Below are 23998 nucleotides of genomic sequence, written 5' to 3' on the forward strand. Positions count from 1 at the left end.
TGGGGGAGGGACGAAGCTGGTTCCTGTTTGTCTCAGAGATCAAGGCCATCAGCCTCCCTGCACCTTCCAGGGATGTAGTAAGCACCCCCACCCCAGGTTCAAAGGGCCTCGCCTAAAATGCCTCCTGTACCCTTGAGGCTTGCTTTGATCCCCTGCACTCCACCAGAGCGACAGCTCCCCTGGTCCCATCTTCTCTGACAAGCTGGGTGGGAGTGTACACAGCCTCTGGGTGTGCTTAGAGGGCCTAATGGAGATAGGGATAATCTTCCATGTTATCCACATCAAGCCATTTAACGAATATGGATTTAGTATCTACATATGCAATGTATTTGGGGTCCAGAGAGAGGAGGGCAACTGTCCAAGGTCACACCTGCGAGGCGAATACGCATGTAAAGCAGCACCTTGTAAACTGTACCCACTGTGCCTACTACTAAAGAAAAAAAAAATGAGAGAGAAAAAAGCCTTTTGGTCCCTGTGCCTGGGACCAAAGCCTGAGCCCTCTCCTGCAGTTGGGGTCGCTGACCCAAGCCTGGGGCAAAGCTAGGTCTTGGCCAGTCAGCAGCCACCACGTGAAGCAGCCCCTGCCCCCATCAGCCCCGGCTGCCTTGTGCCCTCCTCCTCGGGGTCTTCAGCTCACCCCACCTCAGTCGGGCCTGCTCCAGCTGTTAAGTACCCCTGGTCTGAACCTCAATCGTGAGGCGGGGCACCCCCCTCCTCTCACCCTGTAGTCACTCCCCGGTCCTCCACCCCCTGGACTTGTTTCGGCGGGAAGAGCCTGCCTCATCTTTTCTTCCCACCCTCCTACCCAGTGGCCAGGGATCGCAGGCTTCCTCTGAGACATCCACCAGCGGGGTGATGGGTTGGGACCAACCTCCTCCACTCCCCTCCATCCTAGCAGCAGGGTCCCCGCTCTCGATATTGCCCCAGCGCCTGTACTGGCCCTCTCTGATTTCCCAACCCCAGCCCATTCCAAGTGCTGAAGGCGGGTCGCTAGGTGCTGGGACCTGGGCGCGGGGCGAGACCTTGGGCTGTGTGGGATGCAGGCTGGCTTATTGGGTTCACGATTCAGGGAGTGGTCTGGGGGTTAGGTGCGGGGCCAGGCTGCTGTGTGCCCTAAGGGGCAGGTGGCAAGAGGTTTGGGGGCGGCTGTGGAAGGCTGTGCTCAGACAGGGCGGGGTGACGGTGGGTTTAGGGAAGCCGCAGCAACCCGCCTGGTGGTCCCGTGAGTGCCCAGAGAGCTGCCGGGGCACGGTGGCGCCAGACCCGCAGTCCCGCCCGGCACGACCCCAGTCCCGCAGCGCCCCGCCCCCGCGGCCCCGCTCCCGACGCGTCGCCCGCGGCGCCCCGCCCCCGCCCGCAGTGCCCGGATGCGGGTGACGCGCGGCCGCCATCTTTCCGTCCCGGGCAGCCAGCGCCAGTCGGAGCCAGCGCGAGTCGCCGCCGCCATCACTGCTGCTGCCAAGTCCTCCACCCGCTGCCCCCGCCATGTGAGTCGGCCGCCCGCCACCCTCACCGCGCTTCCCTGCACCGGCCGCCGCCCTTGGCAACCGGCCGTGGGGAGTGCCCGGGGTCTCTCCCGCGTTCCCCGCGCCCCGGGGCCAGGCCCAAGACGGTGACTGCGCGCGGGCGGCCGAGAAGCCCAGCGTCTCGGGCTGGCCGGCTCGAGCGATGGCCGCGGGAAGGAGCGGACCCTGTGTCCTCCTGCCGCGCCCCGCCCCTGTCACCGCGGCCGCCTGTCTTTTCGGGTCGACCCCGATCACATCTGTGAGGTCGCCCTCATTTGACAGGCGGGGAAACTGAGGCCGGGGGGAGGGGGGGCCTCGCTCAAGGTCACGCAGCTCATCGGCGGCGAGGCTGGACCTGGACCAGGGCTTCCATCGGGTGGCCTTCCTCCCGAAAAGGAGGACTGGAGGGACGAGGATGGACAGGTGGATGGGCGGAGCCCTGGCTGCAGGGCCGGGAGACTGCAGGCCCTGGGTCTTAATCCGTCCCTGCTCCTCAGGTCTGCTACCGCTGCCACGGCCCCCCCTGCCGCCCCGGCTGGGGAGGGTGGCCCCCCTGCACCCCCTCCAAACCTCACCAGTAACAGGAGACTGCAGCAGACCCAGGCCCAGGTGGATGAGGTGAGTGTGGGGGGAGTCAAAAGCAGTAGAAAGGACCCTGGGGGTTGGCGTTTAGGTGTAGGGGCCCATGTTGGTTTGGGAGTGATGACAGTTCACGCCTGTGGGTTTGCGGACAAAGATACCTTGCCCCATCCGTGTCTCCCTGTCAGCACGCACTTGGAAGGGTGCTGGGGGTGTTAATCAGCTTTGCTAGCCTGGGGTGTGCCAGCCTAGGCAGGTGTGCTCTGGTGATGGACAGAGCGCCTGAGGCGCCATAGAGGGAGGGTGTTGCTATGATATCTGAGATGTCACCAGCAATCCCCTGATGTGTGCTCCTTGCATGTCCCCAGGTGTGCTAGGCATGTACTGTGTGTGTCCTTGGCATGTTAACCTGGCAGCATCAGGGTGCATGTTCCATGTGTGGCACGGTGGGCACATGTTTGAGGATTGCCCTCATGAGGTGGGCCTTGGCACACCTCCTTGCCCCGTGGGCCCTTCTCCCAGGTGGTGGACATCATGAGGGTGAACGTGGACAAGGTCCTGGAGCGGGACCAGAAGCTGTCGGAGCTGGACGACCGTGCAGATGCACTCCAGGCAGGGGCCTCCCAGTTTGAAACAAGTGCAGCCAAGCTCAAGCGCAAATACTGGTGGAAAAACCTCAAGGTAAGGATGGGGACAGGAAGGAGGACTGGCGGGTGAATGGGGTATCATAGTTAGTCTCGCTGATCCTCTCCTCTCACCCCCAGATGATGATCATCTTGGGAGTGATTTGCGCCATCATCCTCATCATCATCATAGGTGAGTAGGCTGGGAATGGCCGGGGCCCTTTCCCTGGAGAGGTTTCCCCAGTGGATTCTGGGTTTTGAAGGTCATTAACCTAGTTTTTACTCTTCAGCCAAAAACACATATAGCTGCTAATGGCAATTCTGATTCACCTAGAGCCAAAAACTTTGATGTTATTTAGCCTGCATTTTGCCTGGTTCTTGGCAGTTTTGTTAACATTTAGAAATATAAAAGTTGGTGTATCCATTGAGGACCCTTTGGGCCTAAGAGCCCAATCTGAGAGCCCTGGAATTGAGGAGTGGGAGAAAGGAAAGGCCCAGGGGCTTGAGACGTGACCAGGAAGCCAACCACCCCATTATTTGAGAGCTTGTGGCCTCAGGCTCAGAGGATTAGGGTATGTGGCCTCAAGGCCATACCATGGAACTGAAGGGACCTCATAACCTACCTGTCTAACCCCTTGCTTTGTAGATGGAGAAACTGAGTCCAAGAGAGGGGTAGGGGTGCCAGCCAGCTGGGGAGTGGGGAGGATTGGAGCAGGGCCAGGCCTGACACACTGCTTTCTTTCTTTCTCCCTCTCTCCCTCCCCTCTCCCTCTTCCTCATCTTCTTCCCCTCTCTCCACAGTTTACTTCAGCACTTAAATCCCTGAGGAGTCTGCCCTGCCTAAAGAAGGGCCTCTCCCCCCACCCTCAGCCGTTCCTCCACCTCTCAGCCATATCTTTCAGCTCCCCCTTCCCTGGATCCGTGCGTGTGTGTGTCCGTGTGTGTGTCCCCCTGTAAATAGCCAGCTGTTATTTATACATATATAATATTATATATATTTGGTCTGTTTGTAGTTTTATTACTAGAAGATTTTTCTGGTTGTCCTTAACACCCCTTCCTGAGGTTCCCTTCACCTCCTCTCTCTTGCCTGCCTTCCCTTTCCCTTTCTTCCTGACTAGCCCCAAGTCCCTTCATTTGCATCTGCTATGCAATAGTCCCTCTCCTCTCCTTCTTCTTCCCTCAGATTTAGCTGATCCTTCCTCCCACCCTGGCCTTCCTTTCCTCCTCCCTCTCCCGGTCATGCTCCCTCTGCCCCGCCCTCAAAAAAGACCACAAAAAACAAGCATCTGTCCAGGCTTCCTTAGGTGCATCTTGTTTGCATCCATTGGGAGGCTCTGAGACTGGCCCCACTTGGTCCTAAGAATCCCAAGGTCTTTGGGAGTGTCCAGCATGTTAATTAGCGTATCATTACATACTGCCATCCCTTTCCATTTCTTTTTGTTCCATCACTCTTCTCTCAACTGGTGTTTCTTTTTTTACTGAGGAGTTAGTCCCCATTAGTCCTTGTATCACATTTTCATTTGCACGACATTACTTGCAGATGGTGGGGAGCCTGGGCTTTTGGGGGACCAGGCTGCTCTGTCCTCCAGCATTGCCTCCTCCTAGCTCTTCTAGTCCAGTTTGCCTCCCTTACCCTCATTTTCCAAACCTCTTGTACCCTCTCCCTCCCCCAGCTGGTATGTAAGTGTCTTGGAGTTCAGTATGTTATGATGGACCAATAATTCTGCCACTCGGGGATTCTCCCCACATTCCTGCTCCCCAGTTTTCATGTGGGGCACTCAACTGACATTCCCATGGGGTTTCCCTCCCATCTGCCTGATCCACCTCCTCCTCCCACTAGGAGAGTTGGGGGTTGGCCACAATTGATCTCTTTTGGGAGGGGTGGCTACCAGTGTGTGGGGGGTCATCACTGCCTTGGGGAGGAGTGGGGCAGGGCAGAGAATCCCCCCAATTCCTGCCTGAAATCTCTGGCCTCACCCCTGCTGGGGGCAGGACTGAAAACCCTCCTCCTCAATTTGGGGGGTGTTGCCCCCATCACTTCCCAGCTCCTCTGACTTCCCCCACCCCCGAATTTAGGGTGGGGTACTAGTCACTGCCAATGTGTGCATGGGACTTGCTGGAATATGGGGATGCTTGCCCCTCTCCAGGGCTATTGAGCCCAGAGAGAGCTGCCTTTTCATTGGGTGAAGTGATTGAGGAAGGGTCTATTGTCTTTTTAAATGGCACAATTTTAAGGGTCTGAGGGTACAGTCCCTTAACCTGCCACGGGAGGGGGCCCCCAAACTTTCTTCCCCCCACACTTGAGGTTTTCTGTGTGGAGGGGGAGCAGGGATATCTAAGCTGTGGTGTGAAAGGGTAGGAGAGATGCTGGGGGTGGGGGTGCTGTGTTCTAGACCCCCCATATTATCCCAGTGTCCCCTGCCCCCCTCTTCCCCCACCCCATGCCCCCAATTCTGTGGCGCATCCAGATTGTGAAAATGTACAATAAATGTGTAATGAGTAACCAAGTGTTGTCTGTTCTAAGATCTTTTTTATTTTTTCTATTTTTTTTTTTTTTTTTGGTGCGGGGAGAATAAGTTATTTTCTTAACCAATGGGAAGAATATTGGATCGGAAGGTATAGCAGGAAGCTTGAGAAGATACATGGGTAAAGGACTGGATTTGGCAAGAGGCCCTGACCTTGGGCAGGGCAAAATGTGATTCTCAAAATGGCCACACGGGGGCAGTAGGAGTTGGTAATGGGAAGTGTCATAGCCAGTCCCCGTGTCTCTAAGCCCCGTGAGCCCTATGGTCTAGAGTTCCCAGGTTTCGTTTCCCTTTCCTGGGGCATGTTCCTGCTGTTGGACTCCTTTCTACTCGATTTAACTTCTAGATGCTCTGCAGTGGCTCCCGTGCAGCAGTAGATTAAGTCACTGGCCACTTCTGTGAAGCATCTCTTCCCCTCTGTGCCTAATCCAGTGCCAGCGCCCAGATGGGGTTAGTAAATACTGGTTTAAATAGGCTCAGAGAGACACAGCTGAGTATGTCGTGGAGCTGCCGGTAGACGGCCTACTACCTCTGTATTCTGTTGTATGACTCGTGACGTTAGACCCCACACTGAACTGCCACAGCCTGTAGGTCCAGGAGGCCCCAGATGTGGCATCTTAGTATCCCTTTTCCCAGGTGCTTCAACAATGAGTTGCCGGCCACGGTGGCTTACGCCAGTAATCCCAGCCATTTGGGAGGCTGAGGTAAGGAGTTCAAGACCAGCCTGGCCAACATAGTGAAACCTTGTCTCTACTAAAAATACACACAAAAAATTAGTCGGGCGTGGTGGCGGGCACCTGTAATCCCAGCTACTCAGGAGGTTGAGGCAGAGAACTGCTTGAACCTGGGAGGTGGAGGTTGCAGTGAGCCAACATCACCCCACTGCACTCCAGCCTGGGTGACAGAACAAGACTCTGTCTCAAAAAAAAAAAAAATCCACTTAACACGATGTTGGACAAATGGGGGTATATTTTAGGTAGGGTGCGGTGGCTCACGCCTGTAATCCTAGCACTTTGGGAGGCTAAGGCAGGCAGATCACTTGAGGTCAGGAGTTTGAGACCAGCCTTGCCAACATGGTGAAATCTCATCTCTACTAAAAATACAAAAAATTAGGCGTGCTGGCACGCACCTGTAATCCCAGCTACTTGGGAGGCCGAAGCAGGAGAATCGCCACCGCGTCCGGCCTTTTTTCGTTTGTTTGTTATGAGAGTCCCGCTCTGTTATCCAGGCTGGAGTACAGTGGTGCAATCTTGGCTCACTGCAACCTCTGCCTCCTGGGTTTAAGCAATTCTCTTGCCTCAGCCTCCTGAGTAGCTGAGATTACAGCTACCTACCACCATGCCCGGCTAATTTTCGTGGTTTTTTTTTTTTTTTTTTTTTTTAGTAGAGACAGGTTTACCATGTTGGCCAGGTTGGTCTCGAACTCCTGACCTCAAGTGATCCACCCACCTCAGCCTGCCAAAGTGCTGGGGTTACAGGCGTGAGCCACCGTGATTGTTGTATTAGGTACACAATCATTACCCGAATGTCCAACTTGATTGAAGTCTTACTATATGCCAGGCAGTGCTCAGGATTTCGCACTTCCAACTTAAATCCCTTCCAGGTTTAAGAGTTCCCATGGGCCCTAGAAGTTAAAACTTGAATTTGGGTTCAAGTTTTAGCCTTGTTACTGACTAGCGTGTTACAGGCAAACAGATTATGTAACCTCCCTGGATCTCAGTCTCATTTGTGAGGCGCGGGGAGTACGAGAGCTGGCCTCAGAGTTTGGGAGAAGCGCCTGGCCTGGCCCGCAGAAAACAATCAGGAAGGGGCTCTCTCATCTTCATGGTCACCAACACACCGTGCTGAGATCTGAAGACCGCTTCACCCTAATGCTCTGACCTTCCAGCTTCGGGGAGCCTTGGGGACCCAGGGCTGGAACCCCAGCGCCAGAGGCCCCCTTGTCATGCCCGGGTCTCTGTACAAACTGAGCCTTATACTGTGCCACCGCTCACGTCTGCGCCTGCGTGCAGGTCACGCTCGCTGCGCCTGCGCAGATTTAGCAGCCGTGGTTAAGAGTGTCGTCAAGGAAAATCCCCAGCCTCTGGGTAAACAAGCTGCCGCGTGAGACCGCCGGCACGTGTACCCTACAGCTCCAAGACCTCTCAGCCTATGAGAAAGCTTGGAGAGCAGGACTGGCACTGACGTCACCAATCTTGGCAGGTCGGGGGTTATTTCCTCAGCCAATAAGAACCTCAGAAGTGTGGAGGGCGTGGCTTCCGGTCAGGCTTCCAATCGCCGCGTTGGGGCGGCCCCTCTCGCACGTGTATCTCTCCCGCCCCCGTCGGCCTGCTGACCAATGAGAAGACGATGGCGGCCGGAGGCGCCAATGGAGGCTGTGCGGGGGCCGATGGCTGCACGCGGCACGGGGCATGGGTCGGCGCCCCTAAGCCAATAAGCGTGGGGGGCGTGGCAGCGCGGCCCGTGGGCGGGTTTGGAGGAGCCCGCGTAATGCTAGAAGTCCTAGAAGAAATCTGGAGTGTGCGTGCGCGCCGAGCGGTGAGTGCCCGGGGATGGGGAAGAGATGCGGGGCGGTCGATGTGGACTTTTCCGGGGTGGTGTGGCCGTTTGGGAAGGTGTTAAATAGAGTGTGTGTGTGGGATCATGCCAATACGTGATAGCTCCGGTGGGAGCTCTGATGGTTGTGGAGAGTAGGGACCACGAACTCAGGGCTAGAGGGACGGGGTGGGAGTTAGTGACATCAGATCCCTCGCCCCCCTAGAGTCTCTGGACACTTGACTGCCCGGGGGGAAGGGCTCGGAAGCCTTCTGCGACCTGAGGGAGCTCCCTTTCAGGTCGGGACTGAAGGAGCCCCTGCTCCCAGGGAGGTATCGGAACGGGACCCTTGAGAGCTGATGGAGAATGTTTTAGTGGCTGCTGTTTGGGTGGTCGCCTTAAACACTTGAAAGAGGCAGAGGTTCGAAGACGGGAGGGATGCCCTGGTAGGGCAAATCGGAGGGTACCAAAGGGTTGGCATGCTGATATGAGAAAGGATGGTGTGATAATTTGTGAGACCCAGAGCCAGTCACATTACGGCTCCGGTGTCTTTCTCATGTTAAACGGAAGGGTTTAGGCCTCAGAGTCGTCCTTGAGAATAGACGTGGGGTAGCAACTATTGAGTTCTGAGACGAGTGATAGGGTTGGGATTTGTGCAGATTGGCTGTGCACGTCCTCCTGAGCCGCTGGAGGTGGGGAGGCACCAACAAGGTGTTTTGATATCTGTCTGTACAAACAACCAGGCCAGGCGTCTGGTAAAGTTGGCCTGACATAAGGTAGAAAAGTGAGAAAGTGGGCTTCGTAGGAAATCATTGGGGCTGGTGGCTGCTAGGGTGGTCTCAAGCACTTTGTGAGCCTGGGAAAATGGGCTATGATGTTAAGTGTGTGGGGAGTGCAAACAGTGTCTTGGGATCAGGCCTAAGGCAGAGAAAGGGGTTGGATGCAGTCTGTGTTCCTGGCACCAAACTTAGAATTGGCTGGGTATTTGAGAGGCCAGGTTTGCCAGTGCTGGAATGCAGCTTACAGGTTGGTTAACACCTCACAGGTTGCTGAAGGGTAAGAAACCAGAATGACAAGCCATTATTAGAGTTCAGATTTTTGAATCCTGGGCTCCATTTGTTAAGAGCTTGAGACCATGTTATGAGGAACTGGACAAGTTTAGTAACTTCTGTGCCTTAGTTATCCCCCCGAGAATGGGGGTAATAATACCTATCTCACGGGGTTGTTCTGGGGATGAAATAATGTAAAGTGCTTATCATAATGCCTGGGTCATGGTGAGAGATTTATGTGCCTGCTGTGGCTGGGGACTAGTCTCACATTCTCAAGTTTTTCTGCAAGTTTTGATGGCGTCCCATTTCTCTCTTCCTGGCTCTTCTGGTCTTCAGGCAGCAGTCCAAATTCCCTCATTCCTCCCTTCTAGCCCTCTCCCAGGATCCAGGCCCCAGATTGGGCCACTTGCTCTGTCCCAGTTTGATTTTCTCATCCTAGGCCCCTTCTCCTCCCTGTCCTCCCCGCCTCCCGCGCCCACCCCCACTGCCATAATAACAAGAGATTCAGGCTCTGAGGGAGGGCTTCTGGAAGGGAGAAAAAGGTGCGTGTTTTCTCCCAGAGTCTGGGCCTCCAACTTCTCCGCCCTGGGTCTTTGGTACCAGGCCAGCAGATGTGTACAGTTTGGGAGAGAGGAAAAGCCAGAGCTGCAGGAACAAGCTGAGGAGCGGGCAGATGGGAGTCCTGAAAAGAGAGCCAGGCGTGGTGGCGAGGAGGTGTGGGGAGGGGGCCCCCTTCCTCCTAATCCTCTCTCCAGGAATCCCTGGCTTTGGGACAGGACGGCTGTCGTTTGGTTGGGGGAGGCGCCCAGGCCGGGTGCATGTCCTGGGCCACCAGCCAAGAGAACATGATGTTCCCAAGTGCGCTGGCCGCCGCCCTCTCGGGCTGGCCGCCTCCCAAACCGCTGCCTCTCCAGGCTCTCCAGCCTCCCTGCCCCACATTCCCCGGCAGCCTCGCCCCGCCCCCTTCTTCCGCTTTGACGTCACCGCTGTCTCCCGCCCCCTCGCCTCCATTGACGGCAGCAGGGCCTGGTTACTGTGGGGACGGTGAAGCAGGACAACAAGAGCCTTGGGAGCAAGCGGGGGCTGCTGGAGGGCTGGAGCCTTTTGTGTATGCAAAAGACAGATAGGGAGATGGAGGCGGGAGAGCAAGGACTGCCTAGGTCAGGGGGGATCACACCTAAATCCCCGAGGGGGGAGAAAAACTGTGTTTTCAGGGAAGAGGTGTCTGCAAATGAGACAAGGCCAAGGCCACAGTATGAGTTGGGGTGGGGAGGATCATTTTCAGGGAGAGGAGACTGAGAATCCAGCCTCCTGAATCTTTTTTTTTTTTTTTTTTTTAGTAGAGAGAGGGTTTCTCCATGTTGGTCAGGCTGGTCTCGAACTCCCGAACTCAGGTGATCTGCCTGCCTCAGCCTCCCAAAGTGCTGGGATTACAGGCGTGAGCCACCACGCCCGGCCTCCAGGCTCCTGAATCTTTGTTTTCCTGTTTCGATTTTTCTGGGTTAATTTATAACACACTCTTGTCCCAGCTTTTCCACAGAGCCCTCCCCTTCACCCTCCCCTCATTGTTCAGGAAAGTTTAGGCCACGTGACAGTGAGGGGCGTGCCCCCACAATGATTATGTCAGCAGCTGCTTGGAGGCCTGTTCATCTACTACCCACGTTTCCAGGGAGCCCTGCGAGGAACTACTCATCATGGTCCTGGATCGAGGGGGCTGTGTAATTGCAGTTCTCCTGGGACCAGACTAACATTTTATTGCTTGCAAATCGTTCCCCTGTTTTCTTTCTAGGACTACTCCCCTCTTTAAAAGAATTAGAATTCCCAGCCCCCTTTCTCCTGTTTACACTCTTTCTCCACCTCCCCAACCTATCCTTGTTTTTAAAAAAAAAAAAAAAATCATGTTACCGTATTTATCGATCACTTGCCATGTGTCAGGTCCTGGCCTGGGCTCTGGACAGTACAGTGAATGAGACAGATGACGTTCCGGCTGGACCCCTGGAGTTTGGCTTTCTCTTTTCCAAGCAGTGGAAATATGAAGCCCTTGCCACCCCACCTTTCTCTGTCTAGGGCCCCAGCTAGCCTCTTTGCCATCCCCTTGGTCCCTCTGTAGTCCTGGCTTCCTGGCCCCCACTTTTGGGGCAGCCTTAATTGTGGGTGGCTGTGTTCTCTGGAGGGAAGTACTAGACCACGTAGGCTGCCCAGAGACCTTTTCTCTGAGTGGCCATAGAAGCACCTGCCATTGTTTCTCTTCACAGCCACTATTGGCTCTGGTCGCTCCTTCCATTGTCCGCATCTTTCCTCCACCCACTCACCCACCAATCACACGTGGGCCCTTAACTGTCCTCTCCCAGGATTTGAAGTGTCAGAGGAAGTGCTTCGGTTAAAGGGCTTCATTATGTAGAACGAAGGTTGGGAAGGAACAAGGTTGGGACAGGAACCCAGGAGAGGCCCAGCCAGGTTTCTGTCTGTCCCCTCCTCTCAAGGACCACCCATCTCATCCAGCGTGGCCTAACTCCCAGCGCCATTCCTTTTCCCCACCACTGGAAGGGCGAAGATGCCAAGATGTTGTGTTCTGCAAGGCTAGTGCGTTCAGGAAATAGGCAAGTCTTGAGCACCTACTCTGGCCCGGGTTTTTTCCCTAAAGAGGCGCAGCGTACCTCCCTCTCTCCTCCCTTCCATTATTCACTGTGCAAGCGTCCTGCGCCCATTGGCTGGGCGGTGTCTGAGGCTCTTCAGCCCAGCACCAGCACCCAGGTCCACGTGCGCCCGTGTGTGTGACACAGCCCTGACCTTAGTGGAGGCCACTAGCCAATCAGGCGCCGGGAAGAGATCCCCAGCCAATCGGGGGCGGGGCCTGCGGCTCTGTCGGCAAGAGGCCAATGAGGGGGCAGTGCCCGGCATTATGCAACCCGCCTCCCCGCCCGGTGGAGCTTCCACTCGGCTGCGGGCTGGAGCAGCGGCGGGCAGGCGGGCCGAGGACACTCCCGCGACCAGGTAGGCATCTCTGCGGCCATCCTGGGGCCGATCTCCGTCCCTGAGCCGGACCGCTGCCACTTCCAATCTGATGGGCTACTTTTGGCCCAGCCAGTCAGAGGGCACACTGTCGTCCTTACCGCTACCCACCCTCTCCCCGCCCCCGGGGACCGAAGTGCTCCTCGAAATCTTGCACCGGGAGTCTGCACTCCTGACCCACTCACCTTACCTCCAGCTTGTCCCCACCTCCCCGTCCCATCTTGCCCGGCCCCACAGCCGACTCAGCGGGCATGCCCTGGTCTTCTTGCTCGTTACTCGAGGGGCCCCAGGTTTGCCCCCGTACCAGGACCCCATTAGGCTTTCGGCGCTCCCCGTGTCTCTGCTCTCCAGTCCCTGGCCCTGCGCCGCCTGTGATGTCAGCCCACTTCGGACTGGAACATCCCGTTCCCAGCGCTAGTTCCTGCTGTTGGCCACAACCTTCCCTTTTCGCCTGGCGCTGAGAAAATGCTCAGTAGTGGGGGTGTGGTTAGACGGGGAGTAGGGGAAGAACGATCTGTTGGTGTTGTGCCTCTTCTGCCCAAGACTTGGGGTGGGGGTCTGGCCAGAAAAGTAGGGGACTCTTTTTTGAGAGGATCCTCGGGTCCTTGACGATGGCAGTTTGCCGGCTTCGGTCCTCGCGGTGGGGAAGCAGCGCAGGGGCTAAAGAAGGAAAGGCTGTGTTGTCTTGAGCAGAATGATTGGGATCCAGGCGAGAGTCAGGTTGAGGGGCTTTTGCGCGGAGGGCGGTGGCCGTCGTGTTTCGTCCTAGGGAAGCCAGGACAACCCTGGAATCCTAATAGGCCGTCCCACTTCGTGCGGCCACTGAGCCATCCTGGGACTGGGGATCTGTAAAGGATGCGTGACCCCCGGCCGCACCCACCAGTGTGAGAGTGGGCCGTTCCCCCACTTCCGCCGGGAAATGGGGGAGGGGTCGCTCCTTCTGCCCTCCTGTGGTCCCTCCAGCAACCGCTGAGCTCAGCAGCTGACGTCGGTTTCCCTGGCGACCGTGGCGGCGGCGGAAGCGCGTGGTGGGGCCGCGCACGTCGGCGCGCATGTGCAGCGGGGGTGGCACCGCCCCCGGATAAAATTAGTCTGGAGGCCTAAATATAGGAGGCGACCAGCTCACCCCCTGCTCCGAGGCCTTGGAGGCCCAGGCAGAGTGGAGACCTAATGGGAACTGGGGAATGGGAAGTGTCCAGGTTTTTGCCGACAGCCGTAGTTATCGACTGCTCAGGCCAGGGTGGCAGAGGATGTGAAGGAAGGCTCCGGAGAACTTTCTCCCACTTGCAGCCCCCCTAAGGGTACAGGAAACATCCTGACTCTCCATTGGAAGCCCCAGGCCTGGGTCCCACTCCCATCAGTCCCGCATGAGGCCAGGCAGGGGAAAGTCTGAGTGAAGCCAGCAGGTGCTCTGGAGTTAACAAACCAGCTTTCTGCAAACTCTACTTCCTGGTTTCCCTCTCCAGGTACTGGCTGTGCTCGAACTTGTCAACCCTCAGAGACTTAAATCTTCCACCTCACTCCCTCAGCCAGGCCTCCAGGCCCCCCCGTGCATCCGTGGTGGCCTCTTCGCCTTCTCTGTTCTGTTCTCCCCATGGCCCAGACATGAGTGGCCCCCTAGAAGGGGCTGATGGGGGAGGGGACCCCAGGCCTGGGGAATCATTTTGTCCTGGGGGGGTCCCATCCCCTGGGCCCCCACAGCACCGGCCTTGCCCAGGCCCCAGCCTGGCTGATGACACCGATGCCAACAGCAATGGTTCAAGTGGCAATGAGTCCAACGGGCATGAGTCCAGGGGCGCATCTCAGCGGAGCTCACACAGCTCCTCCTCAGGCAATGGCAAGGACTCAGCCCTGCTGGAGACCACTGAGAGCAGCAAGAGGTGCGTATGGATGTGTATGTTGGCTCTAGGAGTGGTCTTGTGAGCAGGCAGAGCTGGGTGACAGGCCTCACGCTGCTGGCCCTACCTGTAACTGGGCCTGTTGCTGTCTCCTAGCACAAACTCTCAGAGCCCATCCCCACCTAGCAGTTCCATTGCCTACAGCCTCCTGAGTGCCAGCTCAGAGCAGGACAACCCGTCCACCAGTGGCTGCAGGTACGTCGAGTGAGGCTGGAGGAGAGGTCTGGGGGCCCAGGCCACACTCTGGGACTAATGTCTTTATCTCCTTCCCTGTGGGCCCCGCAGCAGTGAACAGTCAGCCCGGGCGAGGACCCAGAAGGAACTCATGACAGCACTTCGAGAGCTCAAGCTTCGACTGCCACCAGAGCGCCGGGGCAAGGGCCGCTCTGGGACCCTGGCCACGCTGCAGTACGCGCTGGCCTGTGTCAAGCAAGTGCAGGGTAAGTGGTATGTCCCAAGAGGGAATGGCCAGGACCTGGGCTCCTGTGTTGAGGCAGCCTCCTTACTGAATGCCTCACTGCCTCCACCCTGCAGCCAACCAGGAATACTACCAGCAGTGGAGCCTGGAGGAGGGCGAGCCTTGCTCCATGGACATGTCCACCTATACCCTGGAGGAGCTGGAGCACATCACGTCTGAGTACACGCTTCGTAACCAGGTCAGCGGCCGCCTGGCCTCTCCATCCCGATGCACCCCTACCCCTTCTCCCTCAGCTCTTCAATCTGCTCTTGCTCTCCCCTTCCTGCCAGGATACCTTCTCAGTGGCTGTCTCCTTCCTGACGGGCCGAATCGTCTACATTTCGGAGCAGGCAGCTGTCCTGCTGCGTTGCAAGCGGGACGTGTTCCGGGGTACCCGCTTCTCCGAGCTCCTGGCTCCCCAGGATGTGGGAGTCTTCTATGGTTCCACTGCTCCATCTCGCCTGCCCACCTGGGGCACAGGGGCCTCAGCAGGTAAGGTGCCCAAGCACTGTGAGGAGGCATGAGCAGTCCCAGGAAGTTCCTGCTGTGAGGGGCCAGGGGACCCAGACTTTCCCTTAGTGGGTTCTTCGCAGCCTAGGGAAGGGGCGGGAGGCTGTGCTCACTCCTCTCTTGTCTGTCTCAGGTTCAGGCCTCAGGGACTTTACCCAGGAGAAGTCTGTCTTCTGCCGTATCAGGTAGGTGAGGGGAGGTGGAGAAGACCTCTGCCTCCTTTTTTTTGTTTTTTGTTTTTTGTTTTTTGAAAGGGAGTCTCATTCTGTCGCCTAGGCTGGAGTGCAGTGGCATGATCTCAGCTCACTGCAACCTCTGCCTCCCAGGTTCAAGCGATTCTCCTGCCTCAGCCTCCCAAGTAGCTAGGATTACAGGCGCCGCCACGCCTAGCTAATTTTTGTATTTTTAGTAGAGATGGGGTTTCACCATGTTGGCCAGGCTGGTGTCTTGAACTCCTGACCTCAGGTGATCCGCCTGCCTTGGCCTCTCAAAGTGCTGGGATTAAAGGCACGAGCCACTGTGCCCGGCCTACCTCTGCCTCTTTCTGCCCCCTCCTCAGGGTCTTTGCTGTTGTGTGCTGTGATCTTGTGGTTGGAAGAGTGGGTGGCTCTCTGTTGAAAGTCCCTAATGCTCCTCTCTGCTTTGCTAGAGGAGGTCCTGACCGGGATCCAGGGCCTCGGTACCAGCCATTCCGCCTAACCCCGTATGTGACCAAGATCCGGGTCTCAGATGGGGCCCCTGCGCAGCCGTGCTGCCTGCTGATTGCAGAGCGCATCCACTCGGGTTACGAAGGTGAGCAGGTCTGGGCCCTGGCCTGGTGGGGGCTGGGAGGAAGGACATTTCCTCATGGTCAGGCATGAATTTGGGAGGCTTAGCCAGACCCTTTGAATTTTGGAACAAGAAAAGCTTTTGTAAAGATGAGGATTTGAGCTCCTTTTAGAGGTAGAGTTGAGTATCACTGAGCTAGAGGAGGGTAGAGAAGAATTCCTTGCTTGCTCTCAGTCGTGGTACTGGTACAGGGCATAGGATTGGCCCAGACCATCTTTGGGCCCATAGTGCCCAGGGCACAGCTGTGTGGCAAATCGTCAGCCAGCCTGGGCCCAGGCAGAGTGGAGGGCTGAGGAGTTGGGCATTCTGGACGAAACCCAGTAACCACACTCTGTGCCTCAGCTCCCCGGATACCCCCTGACAAGAGGATTTTCACTACACGGCACACGCCCAGCTGCCTCTTCCAGGATGTGGATGAAAGGTGAGGATAGGACCTAGAGGAGAGGAGGGCAGCCAGGGCTGAGGCCACGGCCACTCTGATGCCTCCTTCCCATTCAGGGCTGCCCCCCTGCTGGGCTACCTGCCCCAGGACCTCCTGGGGGCCCCAGTGCTCCTGTTCCTGCACCCTGAGGACCGACCCCTCATGCTGGCTATCCACAAGAAGAGTGAGTTCCTCTTGCCCTGCTCACCCTTCCCACTGTCCCGGGCTTTTGAATGGCTGCCCTTCAGGTTGGGTCTCTTGGTGCCTTGCTCTCCTGGATCTCCAGTGCCATGGCCTCCCCATTACTCAGCTCTCCCTCCCTTTGACCCCTCCTCCTTTCCCACTTCCATCAGTCCTGCAGTTGGCGGGCCAGCCCTTCGACCACTCCCCCATCCGCTTCTGTGCCCGCAACGGGGAGTATGTCACCATGGACACCAGTTGGGCTGGCTTTGTGCATCCCTGGAGCCGCAAGGTAGCCTTCGTGTTGGGCCGCCACAAAGTACGCACGTAAGTGGGGGCCATGTCCCCGAGCTGGCGTTGGGGATAGGGCAGTGTGGTGGGGGACAGGACTGGGCCAGGCTGGACTCACTCTTCTCCACCCTACAGGGCCCCGCTGAATGAGGATGTGTTCACTCCCCCGGCCCCCAGCCCAGCTCCGACCCTGGACACTGATATCCAGGAGCTGTCAGAGCAGATCCACCGGCTGCTGCTACAGGTGAGAGTAGCGGAGAGGGAGCGTGGGAGGTGAAGAAGGGGGTGGGAAGTAGGATCAAGCCATCTAACCTGCCCTCTCCCCGCTGCAGCCCGTGCACAGCCCCAGCCCCACAGGACTCTGTGGAGTCGGCCCCGTGACATCTCCAGGCCCTCTCCACAGCCCCGGCTCCTCCAGTGATAGCAACGGGGGTGATGCAGAGGGGCCTGGGCCTCCTGCGCCAGTGAGTGACCTGCTCCCACCGCGTTCTCTAATCGCCCTTTCCCCTCTCCTCCTCGGAACCAGCACTGCCAGTCCCAGAGTCTTGCCCGATCCCCCTTTGCCCTCTCCTTCCTGCCGTTTCCTTCTTACCCTGCTCTCATCAAGGCGCCTCCCCACTGGTACTTTCTTGTTTTATTGTGCCCTTGGCCCCTGACACTGGCCACACCCCCTGCTGCTGCTCACTGTGGTGCTGTCCTGCAGGTGACTTTCCAGCAGATCTGTAAGGATGTGCATCTGGTGAAGCACCAGGGCCAGCAGCTTTTTATTGAGTCTCGGGCCCGGCCTCAGCCCCGGCCTCGCCTCCCTGGTGAGTTGGTGACAATGTATGGGTGAGGAGACAGACCTGGGGGGGTCCCCTGATCTTCACCGCCAACCTATTTGCTGTTTTTTTCCATGTGAGCTTGAGAAGACTATTTTCCTCTTTCTCTCTTTGCCCCAGCTACAGGCACATTCAAGGCCAGGACCCTTCCCTGCCAATCCCCAGACCCAGAGCTGGAGACGGGCTCTGCTCCCATCCCGGCCCCACTAGCCTTGGCCCCTGAGGAGGCCGAGAGGAAAGAAGCCTCCAGCTGCTCCTACCAACAGATCAACTGCCTGGACAGCATCCTCAGGTAAGGCCTGCAGGCGTCTTCTCCACCTCGGGCTCTAGCCCTGCCCACCCCAAGCCCTTCTTTGATGCCCTCTGCTGTGTCCATCACCAGGTATCTGGAGAGCTGCAACCTCCCCAGCACCACTAAGCGTAAATGTGTCTCCTCCTCCTCTTACACCACCTCCTCAGCCTCTGACGATGACAAGCAGAGGACTGGTCCAGTCCCTGTGGGGACCAAGAAAGGTAAAGACCCAGTGCACCCTGCTCCCACTGCCCCGTCCTGGCCCGGTGGCCCTGTGTCTTTTCCCTTCTGCTGCTGGGCCCTCTTGCTGTGCCCTGCCCTCCTCCCCAGCCTCCTGGTCTCCAGACTGTTCCCTACCACCATCCCCTTCCCCTTTGCCCTGGGATCCTCTCTCCTGACTTCCCAGTGGGGGTGGGGATGGTAACTGGCACCATCTCTCTGCACAGATCCGCCGTCAGCAGTGCTGTCTGGGGAGGGGGCCACCCCCCGGAAGGAGCCAGTGGTGGGAGGCACCCTGAGCCCGCTCGCCCTGGCCAATAAGGCGGAGAGCGTGGTGTCCGTCACCAGTCAGTGTAGCTTCAGCTCCACCATCGTCCATGTGGGAGACAAGAAGCCCCCGGAGTCGGGTATGGGCGTGGAGCTGGGGGGCAGTGCTTGGGCTCTACCAGTCTCCCAGCTAGAGCTCCCTCCTGCCTTTCCCCTCCCTTCCAGCCCAATGGAGAGAAGGAGGCCTCCCTTGACGTGGGGCTTGGGGCTACCGCTTCTTGCTCTCCCGTCCCTGCCAGGCTTCTCGACTTTGCCCTTCCCCTGTTCTGCTTCTCGTATTGTTACTGTCAGTTGAAACACACAGTCTGGGGTAGGGGGTTTGCCCTGAGGTGCTGACCACAGAGGGTCTGAAGGCGAGGAAAATTGAAGCTCCCTGAAGGGTCTTTGGATATGGACCTTGAAAATGTGTGAAGGGCTGGGCGTGGTGGCTCAGGCCTGTAATCCCAGCACTTTGGGAGGCTGAGGTAGGAAGATCACCTGAGATCAGGAGCTCGAGATCAGCCTGGGCATCATGGTGAAACTCTGTCTCTACTAAAAATGCAAAACTTAGCCAGGCGTGGTGGCACGCGCCTATAGTCCCAGCTACTTGGGAGGCTGAGGCAGGAGAATGGCTTGAATCCAGGAGGCGGTGGTTGCAGTGAACCGCGATCGTGTCCCTGCACTCCAGCCTGGGAGAAAGAGCGAGACTCTGTCTCAAAAAAAAAGGAGAGAAACAGAATGTGTGAGGGAAAGCCAAGGGGTGGGCTTCTCTTCCAACGAGAGTTGTGAGGGGGTCATCCCAGTAGAGTTCCTGGAGGGGAGTGGCCACTGGAGGGACCTGAGTATCTATCGTCTCCTCTTCTGGGCCAGCTTTGCATGGAGGAGAGGACCCAGGGCCAGCCCTTGGCAGAGAGGTGACCAAGAAACGTACATGGGGACCAGGCTCGGCTGTGGGGCAGAGCCACCAGGGGTTGGCTAGGCTATCGGACAGGGAGGGTGTGGTATGGATTTGTTGACCCCTGAGGTGATTCTGATGACCTTTCTGTATTTCACCTTCCTCAGACATCATCATGATGGAGGACCTGCCTGGCCTAGCCCCCGGCCCAGCCCCCAGCCCAGCCCCCAGCCCCACAGTAGCCCCTGACCCAGCCCCAGATGCCTACCGTCCAGTAGGGCTGACCAAGGCCGTGCTGTCCCTGCACACACAGAAGGAAGAGCAAGCCTTCCTCAGCCGCTTCCGAGACCTGGGCAGGCTGCGTGGACTCGACAGCTCTTCCACAGCGCCCTCAGCCCTTGGCGAGCGAGGTAGCCACCTGGGGCCTGCCGGAGCCTGCCCTTTGCCCAGCCTAGGACTGGACTGTCGGGGGGTGGATCTTAAGGGAGGCGTTTCTGCTCCAGGGACCCAGGCTGGTGGTGGTTCCACCACCAGGCCTGCCTAGGGACAGGTCCCTCGCTAGCTTCTCCCCACTAGGCTGGGGTTCTGGGCTGCAGCCAGAGGAGGGCAGCCTGGGGGGATGGCACTGGGACGGGCAGGCGGAAGTGCTGTGCTCCAGGTAGGCGACTTCAGGCCTAGCCTGGGGGCAGGGGCAGGAAGTGTGCCCACTTAGGAGTCAGTTGTCACTGATGAAGAGACATGCATAGACTCTGGGCCAACTCTGGGTGGGGTCTGGGCTTCAAGGGCAGGTGGAAGGCAGCCCCTCCAGGTGCCTGAGGGAGACCCCCTGCAGGCAGACGCAGGACTCAGGACTGGGCTTTCCAGCCCCCCTCTTCACTCCATCGCAAGCTAGGCAGAACACGGCCTCGATGGGCAGGAGGAACGCCTATGCTGGCAGCGCCCGCAGGAGTTTGGCGGAGGGACCAGAGCCACCTGTCCATGTGTCCATGGACGCACCCTGCCTCCTCCATCTGCCAGCGTGCCTCCATCTTCCGCACACCCCCAGCTCGACCCCTCTTGTAACCTCTCCCTGGCCTTGTTCCTTTCTCAATAAATCCCCTTGTCCCTGGCTCCTGTGATTCTTCCCTGAAGGTGCCCCACCTCCTGAGCCCCCCATTCTGTGTGGGTTGAGAAGCTCTCTGGAGCCTTGGCCTGCCCTCTCCCTGGTCAGAGTGTCACGGCAGTGTGGGTAGCAGGGGCACTAACCCCAGGTTGAGGCCCTCGCTAACCCTAGTCTTTTCCCACAGGCTGCCACCACGGCCCCGCACCCCCAAGCCGCCGACACCACTGCCGATCCAAAGCCAAGCGCTCACGCCACCACCAGAGCCCTCGGGCTGAAGCGCCCTGCTACGTCTCACACCCCTCACCTGTGCCACCCTCCACCCCCTGGCCTGCCCCACCAGCCACTACCCCCTTCCCAGCAGTTGTCCAGCCCTACCCTCTCCCAGTGTTCTCCCCTCGAGGAGGCCCCCAGCCTCTTCCCCCTGCTCCCACATCTGTGCCCCCGGCTGCTTTCCCCACCCCTCTGGTGACCCCCATGGTGGCCTTGGTGCTCCCTAACTATCTGTTCCCAACCCCATCCAGCTATCCTTACGGGGCACCCCAGACCCCTGCTGAAGGGCCTCCCACTCCTGCCTCGTACTCCCCTTCTCCATCCTTGCCCGCCCTCCCCCCAAGCCCTCCTCGCCGCCCGGACTCTCCACTGTTCAACTCAAGATGCAGCTCTCCACTCCAGCTTAATCTGCTGCAGCTCGAGGAGCTCCCCCGTGCTGAGGGGGCTGCTGGTGCAGGGGGCCCTGGGAGCAGTGCTGGGCCCCCACCTCCCAGTGAGGAGGCTGCTGAGCCAGAGGCCAGACTGGTGAGCACTGATCCCTGCGTCTGCCCGCCAGTCCCCACCCCAGCCCCGCCCCTTTGCCACCTTATGCTGCCTGCTGCCTCTGCCAGGCCAGTGTCTCAGCCTCCAGGAGGTGGAGGGAGACCCCAGCTGAATTTCTGAATGAGGCAGAAATTGGCTAACTCCTCATTGAAGGGACAGTCCTGTCTGTCTGACAGGTAGTGAGGACATCTCAGTAACTTCTGAGGGAGTATCTGCCACTTGGAAAGGGTCTGGCCTCACATCCCCACTCTTCGCCAGCTTTCTTCTCTCTCAGCCTGGCCCTACTGTCACGAAGTGGGGAGCAGAGACCACTGGGGTTGGATGTGCCTCTGCCCACAACCAGTGAGAACAGTTGAAGGGAAGCGTAGGTGCTGACCCCTTCATCCCTCCTTGCCCCCGTCCCCTTCTCCAGGTGGAGGTCACTGAGTCCTCCAATCAGGACGCACTTTCCGGCTCCAGCGACCTGCTGGAACTGCTGCTGCAAGAGGACTCGCGCTCCGGCACAGGCTCCGCAGCCTCGGGCTCCTTGGGCTCTGGCTTGGGCTCTGGGTCTGGTTCAGGCTCCCATGAGGGGGGCAGCACCTCAGCCAGCATCACTCGTGAGTGCCCCGCCTCCAACACCTCCCAGGGTCGGGCAGTGACTGGGGAGCCGGGAGCCCAGGCCCCATCTTGGCGGAGCTTCCTAAGGCCATTGGGATGGACATGTGGCCTTTGAGGGAGGCCTTGTGAGGCCCCCGGAGTGGGCATGCAGCCAGCCTGACTCCACTGGTCTGCCCCCCCACTTCTCAGGCAGCAGCCAGAGCAGCCACACAAGCAAATACTTTGGCAGCATCGACTCTTCCGAGGCTGAGACTGGGGCTGCTCGGGGCGGGGCTGAGCCGGGGGACCAGGTGATTAAGTACGTGCTCCAGGATCCCATTTGGCTGCTCATGGCCAATGCTGACCAGCGCGTCATGATGACTTACCAGGTACCCTCCAGGTGAGGCATTTCAGAGGCCGCCTTGGCCTTCCTTTCAGAGGTAGTAGGGGGGCAGTTTTCTTTTCTGGGACTAGCTCTGTCCTGGATAGGATAGATGGTTCCTATCCTCCCTGCCCCTTGGATCTCTGTTACTAGTTCCTCCCAGGAGGAGAGCGGTTTCCTGGTCTTGGGAGCCTTGACCTCCCATAGCCCTGGTTTAGGGGAGGAGCATGAGGCGGGGAGTTGTGGTAGAGGAAGGATGCCAGCTTCACAGGTCCTGGTCCGGGTCCTGGATCCCAGCCTCTGCCTTCTGAACCCCTTCTCGGGCAGGGACATGACCTCTGTGCTGAAGCAGGATCGGGAGCGGCTCCGAGCCATGCAGAGGCAGCAGCCCCGGTTTTCTGAGGACCAGCGGCGGGAACTGGGCGCTGTGCACTCCTGGGTCCGCAAGGGCCAACTGCCTCGGGCTCTTGATGTGATGGTGAGAGAAGCCTGGGACAGGGGTAGAAAAAAGAATTGAGCTTGTCAAGTTCAAAGGATCGAGGCCAAGAGCTGATCTCAATATCCTTGGATCATTAATTCTGAAGACTGTTGATTCCACTGAATTTGCTGTGGATTATTATTAAGCTGCATGAGTCTTTGCAGAACTTTTCTCAGCCTATCCTATGCTAATGTGCATTGTGACGCTCCTGTAATGCTGGGTAGAGGGCACAAGGCACCTTCCAACCTTGTTGGACTGCAGGTGCATATATGTGGACTGGTGCTTCTTGGGAGTACATTTCCGGAAGCACAGTGGGCTGGGGGTGGGAAGCTGGGCTGACAGGTTAGCAGTGAGGACCCTCTCTGACTCCCTCATGTCCATTTCTTTTACCAAGGCCTGTGTGGACTGTGGGAGCAGCACCCAAGATCCTGGTCACCCTGATGACCCACTCTTCTCAGAGCTGGATGGACTGGGGCTGGAGCCCATGGAAGAGGGTGGAGGCGAGCAGGGCAGCAGCGGTGGCGGCAGTGGTGAGGGTGAGGGCTGCGAGGAGGCCCGGGCCCAAGGTGGGGCCAAGGCCTCAAGCTCTCAGGACTTGGCCATGGAGGAGGAGAAAGAAAGCAGGAGCTCAGCCAGTCCAGCCTTACCTACAGCAGGAAACGGCACGAGCTAGACTCCATTCTGGGACCATCTCCAGGAGTCCACAAGATGCTTTCTTCTCCTATGTCCCAATTCTCAGAACTCAGATGTGGCTGGACCAACCAGTGGGAAACTGCCCCAGCTTCTCCCACCATAGGGGGCCGGACCCCCATCACCAGCCCAGGATCCAGGGGCTGCCTCTGACCTCGTAGGGAGCAGAGAGCAGAACTCCGCAGCCCAGCCCAGCCCAGAGGAGTGTCACCTCCCACCTTTGGAGAGGAATCCTTCCCTCCCCTGGACAGAGTTGCTGACAGGCTGCTTAAGTGGCCTCTCCATATCCTAGCTGAGCCTGAATCCGACTCCTGAGGGTTGGGGCTGCACTTATTTATCGGGGGAGACAGCTGTCTCTCCCACCTCCTCCCCACATGGGAGGAGAGCCTGAGGCCCAAGCAGGACCTGGGGGATCCAGCCCCTAGCTGCTTGGGGGTGGGGGAGGTTGGTGGACCATGGAGTCCCTGGTGCTGCCCCTCAGGTGGGACCCAGGTGTTCTCAGCTGTACCCTCTGCCGATGGCATTTGTGTTTTTGATATTTGTGTCTGTTACTACTTTTTTAATACAAAAAGATAAAAACGGCCAGGACTTTGTGGAATGAAGTTTGGGGTTGGGGTGAGGGGAGCGCGTCTAGGAGGGACTCGGCCCTGCTTCCAGGAAGGTTGTAGTGAGGGTGCACAGGGCCATCCCCTGAAGACCCCCATTCCTCTTTCCCCCCATCCTGTCCAGGTGAGGGCCCTGCTCAGCCTACTACATCCACGCCCAGCTCTGACTCTGCTGTCCCCTCTAGCATGGCCTCAGCTGGGTTTACCCTGGGAAGGAGAGATGAGAGGCACGTGTGGCCAAGGGCTTGGGTGAGCTCCAGCCCAGGTCACAAGTGGCCGAGGCAGAGGAAGCCCGCTTAACCCCGTCGTGCCTTGAGGTATTCGAGGGTGTTTGTCTTCCTTGGCTTCCTTTTTTAAATAAAAAAAAGACGGAATTTCACTCTGTTACCCAGCTGGAGTGCAA

The 23998-nt window shown here is 58.1% G+C and overlaps 3 protein-coding genes across 5 annotated transcripts in view; 2 read left to right on the forward strand and 1 right to left on the reverse strand.

Moving 5' to 3' along the window:
- RANGRF (RAN guanine nucleotide release factor) overlaps nucleotides 1-23998 on the reverse strand; it is a 267398-nt gene that overhangs the window by 113574 nt on the left and 129826 nt on the right. The window lies entirely within an intron of this gene.
- VAMP2 (vesicle associated membrane protein 2) lies at nucleotides 1232-5210 on the forward strand. Its single transcript, XM_050765581.1, has 5 exons — nucleotides 1232-1487; nucleotides 2003-2123; nucleotides 2607-2765; nucleotides 2849-2900; nucleotides 3509-5210. Coding segments are annotated over exons 1-5 (351 nt in total). The 5' UTR covers nucleotides 1232-1485; the 3' UTR covers nucleotides 3526-5210.
- On the forward strand, nucleotides 7741-23571 carry PER1 (period circadian regulator 1). Of its 3 annotated transcripts, none has more exons than XM_050765221.1 (23): nucleotides 7741-7770; nucleotides 13295-13708; nucleotides 13823-13921; nucleotides 14012-14166; nucleotides 14261-14382; nucleotides 14474-14675; nucleotides 14827-14878; nucleotides 15343-15485; nucleotides 15864-15942; nucleotides 16020-16126; nucleotides 16296-16449; nucleotides 16549-16657; nucleotides 16746-16877; nucleotides 17117-17222; nucleotides 17355-17526; nucleotides 17617-17747; nucleotides 17973-18152; nucleotides 19114-19356; nucleotides 20233-20843; nucleotides 21274-21460; nucleotides 21651-21840; nucleotides 22150-22300; nucleotides 22695-23571. In XM_050765221.1, exons 2-23 carry the CDS (start codon nucleotides 13434-13436, stop codon nucleotides 22971-22973), a joined length of 3879 nt encoding a protein of 1292 aa, XP_050621178.1. In that variant the 5' UTR covers nucleotides 7741-7770; nucleotides 13295-13433; the 3' UTR covers nucleotides 22974-23571. The 3 variants fall into 3 exon arrangements, with proteins under 3 accessions (XP_050621178.1, XP_050621177.1, XP_050621176.1); XM_050765219.1 differs by lacking the exon at nucleotides 7741-7770 and adding an exon at nucleotides 8271-11810; XM_050765220.1 differs by lacking the exons at nucleotides 7741-7770; nucleotides 17973-18152 and adding an exon at nucleotides 8270-11810.

The sequence above is a fragment of the Macaca thibetana genome, chromosome 16 (genome assembly GCF_024542745.1).
Source record: "Macaca thibetana thibetana isolate TM-01 chromosome 16, ASM2454274v1, whole genome shotgun sequence".
NCBI classification, from domain to species: domain Eukaryota; kingdom Metazoa; phylum Chordata; class Mammalia; order Primates; family Cercopithecidae; genus Macaca; species Macaca thibetana.